Source organism: Phacochoerus africanus, chromosome 4 (assembly GCF_016906955.1).
Source record: "Phacochoerus africanus isolate WHEZ1 chromosome 4, ROS_Pafr_v1, whole genome shotgun sequence".
Lineage (NCBI taxonomy): Eukaryota > Metazoa > Chordata > Mammalia > Artiodactyla > Suidae > Phacochoerus > Phacochoerus africanus.
Window position 1 is genome coordinate 56,657,955 of NC_062547.1, and position 16,812 is coordinate 56,674,766.

General features: G+C 35.8%; 1 protein-coding gene across 1 annotated transcript; it reads right to left on the bottom strand.

Annotated features, from left to right (window-relative positions):
* Positions 1 to 2,629: 2,629 nt before the first annotated feature.
* LOC125124197 (olfactory receptor 2L3-like) lies at positions 2,630 to 3,568 on the bottom strand. The gene has a single exon (XM_047774345.1). The coding sequence runs from the start codon at positions 3,566 to 3,568 to the stop codon at positions 2,630 to 2,632; it is 939 nt and encodes a 312-aa protein (XP_047630301.1).
* Positions 3,569 to 16,812: the final 13,244 nt, after the last annotated feature.

Here is a 16,812-nt window from a genome sequence, read left to right on the forward strand (position 1 = left end):
AACCCAAATCTGAAACTAGGTCACCTACAAATCTATTAAATATCTCACTTGAGTGTCAGAACGGGAGATGTTATAATGCTTAGGCAAGTGAGCATTTCAGTAAATCATTACAATTTTTTGTAATATTATAAGAAATATTATTTTTAATACTGCTAAACAAACATGTTGCTGTAAAGCACATCAGAGTACCATTAACATTCACCAAATTGTACTCAAAAAATGGTTTTAAAAACATTTGAAGTTTTGAATAGCAAAGATCTACAAGTTCAGAAATAAAATAATATTTAAAATTAATTTGAAGGAGTTCCCGTTATGGCACAGTGGTTAACGAATCCAACTAGGAACCATGAGGTTGCGGGTTTGATCCCTGGCCTTGCTCAGTGGGTTAAGGATCTGGCGTTGCTGTGAGCTATGGTGTAGGTCACAGACGTGATTTGAATCCCCCGTTGCTGCGGCTCTGGCATAGGTCAGCAGCTACAGCTCCAATTCAACCCCTAGCCTGGGAACCCCCATATGGCGCGGGTGCGGCTCTAGAAAAGGCAAAAAGACAAAAAAAAATTAATTTGAAAGACTAGTGATGAAAATTAATATTCTTTTCATGTAAAGTTTCAAAAATATTTATTTATTTATTCATTGTCTTTTGTCTTTTTAGGGCTGCACCTGCAGCATATGGAGTTTCCCAGGCTAGGGGTCTAATCAGAGCTTATGCCACAGTCACAGGAATGCCAGATCCAACCCACATCTGCAACCTACACCACAGCTCACAGCAATGCTGGATCCTTAACCCACTGAGCAAGGCCAGAGATTGAACCTGCAACCTCATGGTTCCCAGTCAGATTTGCTTCCACTGTGCCACGATGGGAATTTCTCAAAAATATTTTTCAAAATAAAATTTAATATCAACCCACCTTATAATTGAAAGTTTAGTGATAAAATTGTAGACAGGTATTTGGAATGTAAAGCCACCTCTGGTCCTTTTACAAAGTTCAAAAACCACCAAAAATTTGAGAAGAATAATTAAAATGCCATTAACTAAATTTATATTTAAGATTAAATTCATATTTATATGAAATGGACTTGGATGGATCTATGTTTTGAAGTTAAAAGATAAATCTTTTAAGAAAACCATTCTCCTTTATAATTACCAGTTCACCATGTACTAAAATTTTTATTTTGATATAATTAATCAGAAAATCTGCCTAATGTTTTTACAACCCATAAACACTCCTAATCACTATAGTAACATAAGCAGAAAGTTCCTTCTAAAGTTAAAAAAATTAAAAACTGTTTAATATTAATTTCAACCTAACATTTATTGCCAGTGGCTGCACTGATAGAGAATAAAATTCTTCAAACTATAAATTTTCATGAAAATAAATTTGGAGAAAAGTGGGCCCACAAATCTCATACTCAATGAAGAAATCACATAATAAAATATAACTAAGTATACATATAACTATGAAACAAAGTATTATTTATAATATTTATTGCATTTTATAACCAATAATTTTGAAAAAAAAAGAATGGCATATATTTCTGATTTCTCAAGATAGGGCTTTATATTTTCATTTGTGCTGGGCCCTGCAAATTATGTGCAATATGATCCTTCTCCTCCATGACACAACTAGAAGTAAAGGATAATTCTGCACTGATCACTGATGGACAGTGATAACACTTCAACCAGGAAGTTCACTTGACCTGATGGTTTAATGGAAATTTTGAAGGGACTTGTTCAGATAAGTGATGAAACCATCATATGAACAGCTGAAATTTGTTCATAAAATTAACTTTCCTCAGGCAGTTCACTAGAAATAAAATATGTAGTGACTGGGGAATATAATCTCATTTCAGAAACATTCTGTAATACAAGAGTTTAGTGATTACTTAGGAGGTAAAATGATATATGCTGAGTGCTGAAGATGATTGCAAGAATGTTGGGAGTAGATCCATTTGTTGTATTATTAACCACACAATTCCCCTCATCTGTGTTGGCATCTCCAAGTCCTTTATGTTGATCCTTTGGTATAGCTAATATTAAAAGACTTCCCTAAATATACCACACTAAAAGAAAACCTAAATTTGTCACATTCCATACAGAGCAGAATAAGAAATACAAAATCCCTGGTGAAGTCTCAGTTAAACTTCTGAAATAAAATCTCCCTATATGGGAAAAAAAAAAAGAAGACTGTTACTGCCCGTAATAGGTTGATTATGAGAAGAACAAATGTTTGTTGACATTTAAATTGATTCAGACATTGAAAAAACATGTTTTAGACATATTGGAAAATAGGTAGAAAATAGTAGGATTGTGATGCTGAATGGCAAATTCATTTAAAGAGTTTCCATTGTATTACACGACAAAGAATCATTTTTGTTGACAATATATCAGCAATGATAGAAAGAACTTGAAATTGATGGAGAAAATCACCAATAAAAATATGTTATTAAAAATTTATGTATGTTATATATGTATATATGCATATATATTATAAGCAAGAAAATTTTGTCAAAATATTATTTTCTTCAATTCGAGATTAATTTCATTCTTGCATTTAATGATATATTTTTAATTACTATACCCTGATGAAGGATTTATATACGACTGTTTCTACTCATGAAAAACCTTTGTCTACATTTTCACAGAGCAGATTCTTTGAGTTACTCTTCTCAGGGCCCCCATCACTTCCTTGTTTCTCAGGCTATAGATAAGAGGATTGAGAATTGGTGTCAGAATAGTGTAGAAAACAGCCAGAGCCTTGTCCTCTGTTGGAGCACGAAGAAATTTTGGGCGTAGATAAGTATAAGCAAAGGGTGCATAGTAGAAAGTCACCACAGTGAGGTGGGTGCTGCAGGTGGAGTAGGCCTTCTTCTTCCCTTCATCTGATCGCATGTGATAGACAGCAAGGAGAACACGGCCATAGGAACATGCAATACCAATGAAAGGCAACAAAAGAAAGAGGATGGTGCTCACAAACACTGTGTACTCATGGATCCAGGTGTCCATGCAGGCCAAAGTCAACATGGCTGGGACATCACAGAAGAAATGATTGATGGCCCTGGATCGGCAATAAGGGATGTGGAGGATATATATAGTGTGGGCACAGGAGTTGATAGAGCCCATTATCCAAGATCCCATTATCATCAACACACACACTCTTCTGCTGATTCTGATGGGATAATGAAGAGGAAAGCAAATGGCCACATAACGATCATAAGCCATTGCAGCCAAGATCAGTGCTTCTGCACCCCCTAAAGTCAAGAAGAAGAAGCTCTGAACCCCACACCCAATGAAGGAGATAGACTTGTTTCCAATAAGATAGTTGTAGGCCATTTTGGGAACAATAGTGGAGATGTAATTCAGGTCCATGAAGGAGAGTTGACTGAGTAGAAAATACATGGGTGTGTGGAGTTGGGTGTCAAGGATGATAAGAAGAATCATGGAGAGGTTGCCAAACAGAGTCATTAGGAAAATGAGAACAATGAGAATAAAAAGAAAGAAACCAATTCTTTCAGGGGGTAACAACCCTAATAAGATGAAATCAGTTGATGTTTGATTATATTTTTCCATGTGGAATTCATATAAGTTTCCTAAATGCAAACACATGAATAAGTAATTCAAGTTTAAAACAATAAGTTGTTTTTAAGTTTCATTTTAGTATGACTACATATTACTTAAAATTTTCCAGTTCTTAAATGAAGATTTATACTTACCAATGTTAGATAATTTGAAAAAGACATCGCTTTTTGATCCAGAGATTAAAATTTGAAAATGCAAACATTTTGTCCAAAGTGTTTTCCACGAAATCTTTAAAGTTACAGAAAAAAATCTGACAGCATTATGATAAGTATGTTTTACTACCCTACACAAACACAAATAACCTCATAGATGGATTTGATACTTACATATAATTCATAGGAAATCATGCAAATGCCTGCATTATAGAATTCTACTGTGAAAAAATGTGTATTACCATTAATTTATGATTTTTCTTTCATATTCAAGGCTTAAGGATTATCTCAAAATCTGCAGTAGCCTTTCAGCTCATGTTGTGAACCTATTTTACTTCCTTGAGGTTTATTTGCTCAGAAATGTCAAAATAAGCATCTTTGAATTCAGATAATGTTATTTGTTCTATCTGTTGTGAAATAGAGGCTGAATCCTATTGTCAAGTACCACTTCACAAATATATTTTCTTCTGTATCCTCATTGGGCTAAGTTGACCTTTGTCTGACTATCTATAAACCACATCCTTGTTTCTTTGATAAATCCATGAATGCTCTCTTAAATAGCATATATTTTATGTTTCTATGCTTTTCTAACACTTACATGATATATTTTGCTTTATGGCACTTTGTCTACTCATTAATTTTACCTTTTTTTGTATTTAAAACCCTTCAATTCTAGGTTATTGGTTAAATTTAAACACATTCATTTAAAATATCTCCCTGTTAAAACCTACTGTCATAAAGGTAATAATAAATATATAATTAATTAATACAGTTCAGATGATCCTAAAGCATAATGAGAGATACAATATTCCTTTGAATAAAGGAATTTGGAAAAAGGAATGGTCAGTTATTAAGTAGGAAAAAATGACATTCTAAGAGTCTTCTTCATGGAGGTGGGAGGGGGAATTCTCCATAGAAACTATAAACAAACAAGCTTTACAAAGCATTTAGTGTTTTAGCAGTAAATATTATTTTTTTAGTCAAGATAATTGTCCCCAAAATTCCCTCAAGCCACTTTGTTTTTTCTTTTTTATATTTTACTTTTTATTGTGCTTTATTTATGTTTTGTCAGTCTCTGCTTTACAGCAAAGAGTCCAGTCATATAAGTATATATATCTTCTTTTTCTCATATTATCCTCCATAATATTCCATCACAAGTGACTAGATATAGTTCCCTGTGCTATATAGTAGGATCTCATTGCTTATCCATAAGTCAAATATTACCAGACATTTAAGATGGTCTGCAGCATGAAAGAGGAAGATGCCCACATTTGTGCATGCATGGACACACACAAACAAAATACATATTCATATACACATTCAGAAACAAATATAGAGAGGACAAGATGGCGGAGGAGTAGGGGGACACGCTAGCCCTCTCCCACAAAAACAACAAAAAAAAAGCACATCTACAGAATAAATGACTCGCACAGAACAGCAACCAATCGATGGCAAAAGAACCTAAACTCCAATAACGGCAAGAAGTTGGTGACATTACTGGGCAGAACGGGAGAAAAGAGGAGAGTGAGAGAAGGTGAATCTGAGTGGGACGGGCGCTCCCGAAAGGGAACTGTGGAGGAGAAAGGGATCCCGCATGCTGGAAAGTCATCTACACGGGGGAAAGATCAAATGAACCAGAGGAATCTCCAGATGCAGAGAAGAGTGTAGCAGTAAGTTGGAGTATGGAAAAGCCGATCAAGAACCGAATGGGCCATCTGAACTACGGGCACAGTCACCAAAAATTGAGATGCCTGGGTGGGGGCTGGGCACTGAGACCTCCGCTCCAGAGGTTAGTCCCCCGGCTGGGGGGGCGGGGCAGAGCGGAAACGGCTTGGGAGGTCTAGAAACCATCTGACAGGGCAGAGACTGCCTGGGAGACTAGAAAACAAAGCTGTCACAGAGGAAGGGAGCAATACTCTAGGGGCAGGGAAGTGGAAAGCCGCATCAGAGGGAACCTGGGAAAAGAGCCTGGTCTGCGCCCGTGCTGGGGAGGGGAGAGAAGAAGGGGTGGGTCCCCATAGAATACCCCCCACGCCACAGCAAGCTTACAGGCCCGCTAGCTAGCAGAAAGCTGTGCTTCCCAGTGCATCCCCTCCCCCCACCCCCGCCACCCCCTATGCTCTCGCCAAACCTGGGGCTGCCTGCCATACAGGAGGGCTGGCCTCAACAATTGCCTGAAGCCTACCACCGCAGGGGCTGTCCCTGCACAGGCCTGCTTGCCCTTTGGAGGGGCTACACTTCTGCAGAGTAGCACCAAACACGACCAGCCCCCGAGAAAAGGCCTGCAGCCCATAAAAGCTAGAACAAGCCTAGCCAGTCAGTGAATAGATCTGCCTAATTCCCGGACGGTCTTTCTGAGTCGGGCTACCCCGGGGAGGAGCCTCTTCGGTTTCCAACGGCCCTGCTACCCACCCTAGCCCACAGGGGGTGCCCTAGTGGATCAGCTGCCTAGGACTGCCAGCTCCAGGCAGGACACCCTGCAGCCCAGAAAAGCTGCAACAAGCCTGGCCAAGCCAGGAAAAGATCTCAGATGGTTTTTCTGAGTCGGGCTGCCCTGGGGAGGAGCCTCTTGGGTTTCCAGTGGCCCTGCTACCTGCCCAAGCCCCTAGGGGGTGCCCCACTCCCACGGAATAGCTGCTCAGCACCACCAGCCCCCTAGAAGAGCCCCTGCAGCCCAGAGGCTTCTCTAAACCAAAAAGAAAGGAAGGAAAGGGAAGAAAAAAGAAAAGAAAAAAAAAAAGAAGAAGAGGAAGAACTAGGACTGAGGAAACCGCAATCAGAGAGCAGTCACTCAAATAAGCCAGCATTCAGAATTAATCATGAACAGGCCTCAAACAAAATAAAATTAAAAAGAAAAAAATAAAAAAGAGTCATCAAAACCATAAAATGTGGGCAAGGGATGTTAGGAAGTAAATAACCCTTTTTGTTTGTATGTTTCTCTTCTTAATTTTAATAGAGTAATGAAGTGTTTGAACTTACAGGACCATCAGGCTAAAACACACAATTATGGGAAGGGGTTAGCATACTTAAAAAACAGGGCAACCACAAGCCAAAAACAAATATTGCATTTGCAAAAAATGAAAAAAAAATACACTCAAGCAGATAATAACAGGAGACCATCCAACCAAAAAAAAAAAAAAGGAAGAATGGAGAACCATAGAATCAACTGGAACATGAGGTTCAAGTGGCAATAAATAATCATCTATCAATTATCACCTTAAATGTCAATGGACTGAACGCCCTAATCAAAAGACACAGAGTGGCTGAGTGGATAAAAAGGCAAAAACCTTCAATATGCTGCCTACAAAAAACTCACCTTAGGACAAAAGATACATATAGATTGAAAGTGAAAGGGTGGGGAAAAATATTTCATGCCAATAGACACGACAGAAAAGCAGGAGTTGCAACGCTCATATCAGATAAAGTAGACTTTAAAACAAAAGGCATAAAGAAAGACAAAGAAGGACACTACTTAATGATTAAGGCATCCATCAAGGAAGAGGATGTTACTATCGTCAACATATATGCCCCAAATACAGGAGCACCCAGATACATACAACAAATATTAACAGACAAAGGGAGATATTGATGAGAATGCAATCATAGTAGGAGACCTTAATACCCCCCTCACACCAATGGACAGATCCTCTGGACAGAAAACCAATAAAGCAACAGAGATCCTAAAGGAAACAATAGAAAAGTTAGACTTCGTAGACATCTTCAGGACACTACATCCAAAAAAAGCAGAATACACATTCTTCTCAAATGCTCATGGAACATTCTCAAGAATCGACCACATCTTGGGACACAAAGCTAATCTCAATAAATTTAGGAGCATAGAAATTATCTCAAGTATCTTCTCAGACCACAATGCCATTAAATTAGAAATCAACCATGGGAAAAGGAAAGAGAAAAAACCTACTACATGGAGACTAAACAACATGCTACTAAAAAACCAATGGGTCAATGAGGAAATCAAGAAGGAAATTAAAAACTACCTTGAAACAAAGGATAATGAAGACACAACCGCTCAAAATCTATGGGATGCTGTGAAAGCAGGGCTCAGAGGGAAATTTATACCAATACAGCCTTTCTCCAAAAAGAAGATCCCAAATTGACAATTTAATCCTCCACCTAAATGAATTAGAAAAAGAACAAAAAAGGCCTAAAGTCAGCAAAAGGAAGGAAATTATAAAGATCAAAGAAGACATCCATAAAATAGAGACTCAAAAAACAATAGAGAAAATGAATAAAACCAAGAGCTGGTTCTTTGAAAAGGTGAACAAAATTGACAAACCCCTGGCCAGACTCACTAAAAAGAGGAGAGAAAGAACCCAAATAACCAAAATTATAAATGAAAAAGGAGAAATCACAACGGATACAGCAGAAATAGAAAAAAACATAAGAGAATACTATGAACAACTAGATGCCAACAAGTTTGAAAATCTGGAAGAAATGGACAATTTTCTAGAATCTTACAGCCTGCCCAAACTGAATCAAGTAGAAACAGACCAACTGAACAGACCGATCACTAGAAATGAAATGGAAGAGGTCATAAAATCACTCCCTACAAATAAAAGTCCAGGACCAGATGGCTTCACAGGTGAATTTTATCAACCATATCAAGAGGAATTGGTGCCCATCCTCCTTCAACTCTTTCAAAAGGTTCAAGAAGAAGGAATACTCCCAAAGACATTCGATGATGCCACCATCACCCTCATTCCAAAACCAGACAGAGATACCACCAAAAAAGAAAACTATCGCCCAATATCATTGATGAATATAGAGGCAAAAATTCTCAACAAAATCTCAGCCAACCGAATCCAACAACATACCAAAAAAATTATACACCATGACCAGGTGGGGTTCATCCCGGGTTCACAAGGATGGTTCAACATACGCAAATCAATCAGCATCATACACCACATTAACAAAAAAAAAGTCAAAAATCATATGATCATCTCAATAGACGCAGAAAAAGCATTTGACAAAGTCCAACATCCATTCATGATCAAGACCCTCGCCAAAGTGGGTATAGAGTGAACATTCCTGAATAGAATCAAAGCCATTTATGACAAACCCACAGCAAATATAATCCTCAATGGGGAAAAACTGAAAGCCTTCTCACTCAAATCTGGAACAAGACAGGGATGCCCACTCTCACCACTGCTCTTCCACATCGTTTTGGAAGTCCTAGCCACAGCAATTAGGCAAACAAAATAAATAAAAGGCATCCATATAGGAAGAGAAGAGATCAAACTGTCACTGTATGCAGATGACATGATACTATACATAGAAAACCCTAAGGACTCAACCCCAAAACTCCTTCAACTGATTCATGAATTCAGCAAAGTAGCAGGATAGAAGATTCACATTCAGAAGTCAGTTGCATTTCTGTATACCAGCAATGAAATATTAGAAAAGGAATACAAAAATGCGATACCTTTTAAAATTGCACCTCACAAAATCAAATACCTCAGAATAGACCTGACCAAGGAGGTAAAGGACCTCTATGCCGAGAACTATAAAACTTTAATCAAAGAAATCAAAGAAGATGTAAAGAAATGGAATAATATTCCATGTTCATGGATTGGGAAAATTAATATTGTAAAAATGGCCATACTACCCAAAGCAATCTACAGATTCAATGGCAATCCCTATCAATTTACCCAGGACATTTTCACAGAAGTAGAACAAACAATCCAAACATTTATATGGAACCACAAAAGACCCAGAATCGCCAAAGCAATCCTGAGAAACAAAAACCAAGCAGGAGGCATCACTCTCCCAGACTTCAAGAAATACTACAAAGCCACAGTCATCAAAACAGTGTGGTACTGGTATCAAAACAGACAGACAGACCAATGGAACAGAATAGAGAACCCGGAAATAAACCCTGACACCTAGGTTCAATTAATCTTTGACAAGGGAGGCAAGCACATCAAATGGGAAAAAGAAAGACTATTCAGCAAGCATTGCTGGGAAACCTGGACAGCTGCATGCAAAGCATGAAACTAGAACACACCCTCACACCATGCACACAAATAAACTCAAAATGGCTGAAAGACTTCAATATACGACAGGACACCATCAAACTCCTAGAAGAAAACATAGGCAAAACACTCTCTGACATCAACCTCATGAATATTTTCTCAGGCCAGTCTCCCAAAGCAATAGAAATTAGAGCAAAAATAAACCCATGGGACCTCATCAAACTGAAAAGCTTTTGCACAGCAAAGGAAACCCAAAAGAAAACAAAAAGACAACTTACAGAATGGGAGAAAATCGTTTCAAATGATGCAACCGACAAGGGCTTAATCTCTAGAATATATAAACAACTTGTACAACCCAGCAGCAAAAAAGCCAATCAATCAATGGAAAAATGGGCAAAAGACCTGAACAGACATTTCTCCAAAGAAGATAGACAGATGGCCAACAAACACATGAAAAAATGCTCAACATCGCTGGTTATAAGAGAAATGCAAATCAAAACTACCATGAGCTCACACCAGTCAGAATGGCCATCATTCATAAGTCCACAAATCACAAGTGCTGGAGGGGCTGTGGAGAAAAGGGAACCCTCCTGCACTGTTGGTGGGAATGTAAACTGGTACAGCCACTATGGAGAACAGTTTGGACATACCTTAGAAATCTATCCATAGAACTTCCATATGACCCCGCAATCCCACTCTTGGGCATCTATCCGGACAAAACTCTCCTTAAAAGAGACACATGCACCCGCATGTTCATTGCAGCACTATTCACAATAGCCAAGACATGGAAACAACCCAAATGTCCATCGACAGATGATTGGATTCGGAAGAGGTGGTATATATACCCTATGGAATACTACTCAGCCATAAAAAAAGAATGACATAATGCCATTTGCAGCAACATGGATGGAGCTAGAGAATCTCCTACTGAGTGAAATGAGCCAGAAAGACAAAGACAAATACCATATGATATCACTTATAACTGGAATCTAATATCCAGCACAAATGTACATCTCCTCAGAAAAGAAAATCATGGACTTGGAGAAGAGACTTGTGGCTGCCTGATGGGAGGGGGAGGGAGTGGGAGGGATTGGGAGCTTAGGCTTATCAGACACAACTTAGAATAGATGTACAAGGACATCCTGCTGAGTAGCATTGAGAACTTTATCTAGATACTCATGTTGCCTCAGAAGAAAGGCTGGGGGAAAAATGTAATTGTAATGTATACATGTAAGGATAACCTGACCCCCTTGCTGTACAGTGGGAAAATAAAAAAATAAAAAAAAAAGAAAAAAAACAAAACAAATATATAGTGAGGTGGAATGATTGAAAAAGTAGAAAATGGTATATTTTGTAAAATTGTATTTATATCTTCAAATATGTTTGAGATATCATCATTCCATTATATAAACATTGTTAGATATCTAAAAGAGTCAGGTAACTGCCTCTTAAATACTAAAAAATAATAATTGATGAAAGATTAAGTAAAAATTTCAAAGGCAATGTGAAAAAATATCTACCAGAAATAAAAATAAAAAAAACATAAACAAAAACAGAGGATTGCCACTTTGAATGGACAGGAGAAGTAGAGAATTAATATAAGGGAAGCAATGAATGCTTTTTGTCATTTCTATAAATGCATTTAGAAAAATAATGGAGTTAAAAATTTAAAAAAATAGAATTGATATATTTGAACCACCATATTCAAAGTGCATGGTTAGAGCACAGAAAAATAAATAAGGAATATTTTATTGACGACATTTTCTTGAAAATTCTAAATGTCTTCTTGAGACAATTTGTGAATATCCTAAATATTGCTCATAAATATATGGTCATAAATGTGTCTTGATCAAGAAATAATAATAAGGAGAATTATTTATATGAAATTCTAATTAAAGTATTATTAGATTTAAGAACAATTTACATTTTCCTATTTTCACAATATATACCAGACAATAACAAAATGCTAATTATCCTTGCCACCCCAGTCACAAAGTGATGCATGACTATGTTGAAAGGATGGTGAAAGAGAAAATGAGGAGGAGGTGATGGTATGTGGGGTGAGGGGAAAATTTCATCCATAGCGGCTGGAGTAAGAGTCAAGAGATAGTATTTGATATGTAGTATTTAAGTGTTAGAAGATAAGCATATTTGTAAAAAAATATATGACTAGAGGAAAAAACATGTTAAAATATTAAAAATATTTGCCTTGTGAATCAGGAGTAGTGAGATGTGAAACAGTTGTTTTTGCCTGTGGGCTACTGAGAGCATGTTCTCACTTTACTTGAATAAAATATTAAAGACATGGAAAACTGATATCACAATTAAAAATTGAACTTGATAACTCAATTAACATTATACTCAATGGGAGTTCCCATTGTGGCTCAGTGGAAATCAACCCGACTAGTATCCATGATGATGCGGGCTCGATCCCTGGCCCCACTCAGTGGGTTAAGGATACAGCATTGCTGTGAGCTGCGGTGTAGGTCAGAGATACAGCTCAGATCTGGTGTTGCTGTGGCTGTGGTTTAGGCTGCAAGATTCAGCTCAAATTTCACCCCTAGCTGCAGAACTTACATATACCAAGGGTGCAGCCCTAAATAATAATAATAATAATAATAATAATAATACTTAATGGTGAAAGACTGAAAGCTTTCTTTTAGGGGGAGAAAAAGCAAAGATGTTCATTTTGACATGTCCAATTTACAAGGTATTGGAAATAAAATTGAATTAGTTCACAAATAACATAATCTTATACATATAAAATTCCAAGATTTACCAAAATCCTGTTGGAACTAATAAACAAATTGAACAAAGTTGAAGAATATAAAATTAGTTGTATTTCTAAACACTAATAACATATCATACTATGAAGTATTTAAGAAATTATTATAACTACCAAATGATGAAAAATAATAAAATCCCTAGGAATAAGCATAAAAAAGGAAGTGAAAAAGTTGTTCACTAAAAATCCCCAAACACTGATGAAAGAAATTGAAAAGACAAATAAATCAAAAAGCATTCTGTGCTCAAGGATTGGAAAATGAAACACTATTAAGATGTCAGTACTACAATAAGAAGCCTACAGATGTAATACAATGTCTATCATAGTCCCAAATAATTTTTGTATAGGAATATTAAAGAATATCCTAACATTCTTATAAAATCTCAAAATACTTAGGATAATGGAAAGAATCTTATAATTGAATAATTCATCTTTCTGATTCAAAACGTTTTTGCAAAGCTAAAATACTAAGAACAGTGTAGTACTGAACTAAAGACACACATAAACCAACCAAATAAAATAGAGATGACAGAAAATATAAATCTTCACATACATGATCAAATGATTTTTATAAAGAGCTCAGAATTATTCAGTGGAGATGCCATTTCAACAAATGTTGCTCAGAATGCTGGATATCCGTATGCAATTAATAAAATTGGGCTATAACATTATATCATGCATAAGAATTAACTTAAGTGGGTCAAAGAACTAGATATAAAGTTAAAAGTATAAACTCTTAGATAAAACCATAGCAGAAAAGGTTGATATTGTTTGAATTTAGTTGTGTTTTTTGGATTTAACACCAAAAGTATATGCAACAAATAAAAGTACTGAGACACTGGACTTTATTAAAATTAAAAACTTCTCTGCATCAAAATTTTTTTCAGTAGAGTGAATAAGCAAGCCACAGAATGAAAAAATTAGCAGAAAACATATCAGATGATGCATATTTACAGGGAATACATACATAAAAACTACACAACTCACCAAACCACAATTAACATGAAAATAGGGGAAGTACCTGAATAAACATTTCTCCAAAGAAGATATACAAATGACCAATAAGCACAAGAAAAGATGATCCACATCACTAATTATTAGAAATTTTCAACTCAAAATTACAATGTGATAGCCCATCTCACCTTTGGTTAGTAGCTTTTATTTTTAAAAAAGTGAAAATAACAATATCTAAGGAAAATGAATGACTATCCAGGAACCGCACCTAGGTATACACTAAAATAAATAAAAGCAGAGTCTTGAACAGATATTTGTACACCCATATTCCTAGAAGTTATTTTCTCAATAACTAAACGTGGAAATAACACAAATGTCCACTGAAGCTTAATGCTTAATACACATGTACACATTACCCAGTTTTGAAAAAGAAGGAAATTCTGCTACAAGAATAAAGTTTGCAAATATGAGGTTAAGTAAAATAAGCCGGTCATGAGAAGCCATGTGCATGATTCCACCTAAATGGGTTAGTCAAATTCATAGAGATGAAAGTGGAATATTATGCTTGCACAATACTGTGAGTGTACTAATGGCACTAACCTGCACACTTAAAAAATTGGTAAAATGGTAAATATTATAGTATGTATGCTTATCAAAACAAATAATTAAAACATAGGATTTAAAAGTAACAAAAATTACATCATGTTTGGAACTTCAAATATATTATTCAAAACTTATTGCAGGGCCTTAAACATGCACAGAGGAATTAATATTCCAAAAATATATAGCCTATGAAATTCATCTATGGAAAAATAACATCCATTTTTTATAAATGTCATTTGGCTTCAACACAATACAGCATATTAGACTATCCTATAGTGTACACTTTACACTGGAAATTTAATTATAAATTAAAAATATATTTGAAATTATTAAGGAAATTATGATCATTCAGATCAAATTCATTTTGTATAGGGATATCTCTGAAAATTTTTCCATGGAGTGATTAATATTATTATACACTAACAGTGAAAAAAATTAAGCTCTGAACAGAAACAATCAATGACACACCATATCTGATTTTTTATTCCATATATCATGACTGTATGTGGAGCATTTTGATGACTTGTTCTTGTTATTCATGCACTATTCTAGTATGCTCTCCTATGTTAATATATAAAAGCCCCTTGTATCTGACAGAGAAGCAATCTCAATGTTGAATATCAGCATACTTCAAGGTTTAAAGTGAAGATGACATTTTTTTCTTGGGTAAAATAAATCCAAATTGATTATTTTTGTCTTCTAGTTTTATTCACTGGAATAACCTATTTCAATTTATAAGACATTTTCAATCTTTGATTTTTAAAATTTCTTTTAAAAATGTTCCACACTGGAGTTCCCATCGTGGCTCAGTTGTTAACAAAACCAACTAGTATCCATGAGGATGCAGGTTCGATCCCTGGCCTTGCTCAGTGGGTTAAGTATCCGGCATTGCTGTGAGCTGTGGTGTAGGTCATAGACATGGCTAAGATCCTGCATTGCTGTGGCTGTAGCATAGGCTGGCAGCTACAGCTCCGATTTGACCCCTAGCCTGGGAACCTCCATGTGCCGTGCATGCTGCCCTAAGAAGACAAAAAGACAAAAAATATGCTGCAAACTATTCGTCAGCTAATGACATGCTACATAAGAGGAAGGAGCTCCCAGCAGAATATTTTTATGATATTTTTATGAAAGGGAAAAAATCCTTAAATCTTGACTCTGACTTATACCCAGAAGAGAAAATAAAGATGTAAGCCTTTGATGAACATCTCCACAGACTGGCACCTAGACTATGTCGCAATATGTACCAAGATTAATTTGAATTTAATCTTGACCACTAAGTCTTTGAAATCACAGCTGACATTTTATAGATGATTGAAATGAGATTCAGAGATTTAAACTGAGTTTACCTTAAATATATATACACACACACACACAGAGAACATATATGTATTTGGAGAACTAGACTTCCAGAATTATTTAAATGAATCACTTATCACTCTTAACTTATCTATAAAATATTAAATATTTTGAAGTAATGAATATGAAACAAGAGTGGGTGGCTTTTTTTCATCAAAACAAAAATGAAAGAAATGAAAAGCAAGAAAAAATATGTAGAAAATTCCTTTGTGAGTCAGTGGGTTAAGGATCCGGCATTATCACAAATATGGTACAAGCCAGAACTGTGGCGCAGGTCCGATCCCTGGCCTGGGAACTTCCACGTGCTGTGGGTGTGATCAAAAAAAAAAAAAAAATAAGGAAAGAAAAAACTGTACTTGAAGTCATTAAAACAGGAAATTTACATAGTTGCTAGAAAATCAAAAATGTATGCTAAAAGCTTCTTAAAACACATATTTCACAGATTATCATATAAATATGGTCTCTCAAAGCCTCTAAATGAATTCCAATTCATGTAAAGCCCCCAATAGAAATTTGTCCCTATCCAGAATTCAATTGTAAAGAAAGACCCATATTATTTACTAATGCAGATTGCAAATATACATATTCATTATTATGAATAAAACCATCCAAATGCTGCAAAAGTTACAAAATGAATTACATACAGGCATCTCTTGAAATTAATGTGCATCAATTTCATTGCAGACCTTTTTTGCTATGTTTATAGTTGAAAATTAAATTCTGAAAAAACCTCATTTTAGTGACTCATATTTTATAGAACATGTGGTTTTCAAACTAGGGTTTCATTATTAAAAAGTTTTAAAAGTCAAAGTATATGAAGCAAGTTATTCAAGACTGTATAGTGACTTGGTGATGAAGTTGGGAAACCTGGAAGTGTCGTCTGAATTCCAGATAATGCAGAATTTTTCCACTGAGAATTTTTGTTTTTCTTTTTAGGGCCACTAAAAGTTCCTAGGGGTCAAATCCGAGCTTCAGCACTGCAAAATAGTTTTTATAGAATCAAAATTAGATTACCCAGAAGAGCAGCCTCTGGATTCTAGACAGGCATAATTCTCCACAGTATCCTTACATGGAGACCTACATGAGAGTCCACATTCATTAAGCATTTCCACAACTGGTTGTACTAAAGAAGGGACAAAGATTGTGAAATTCCTTCTATTAATTTACCAAATTAGGATTTTTACTAATAATATTTAATAGTCAATTAATGTGTATTTTCAATACTTGAAGCTACACAGTTTGAGAACCATTTATTTGACAGTAAAGAGATATAGAATACATGGTGAATGTTTTTGTGTATATGTTTCCATGCTCCTAATTCATATAAGTCCAGAAAGTTTTACAGTGGTGAATCAGCATTATTAAGTAGGTAATTAGGTAGACAGATTTCAA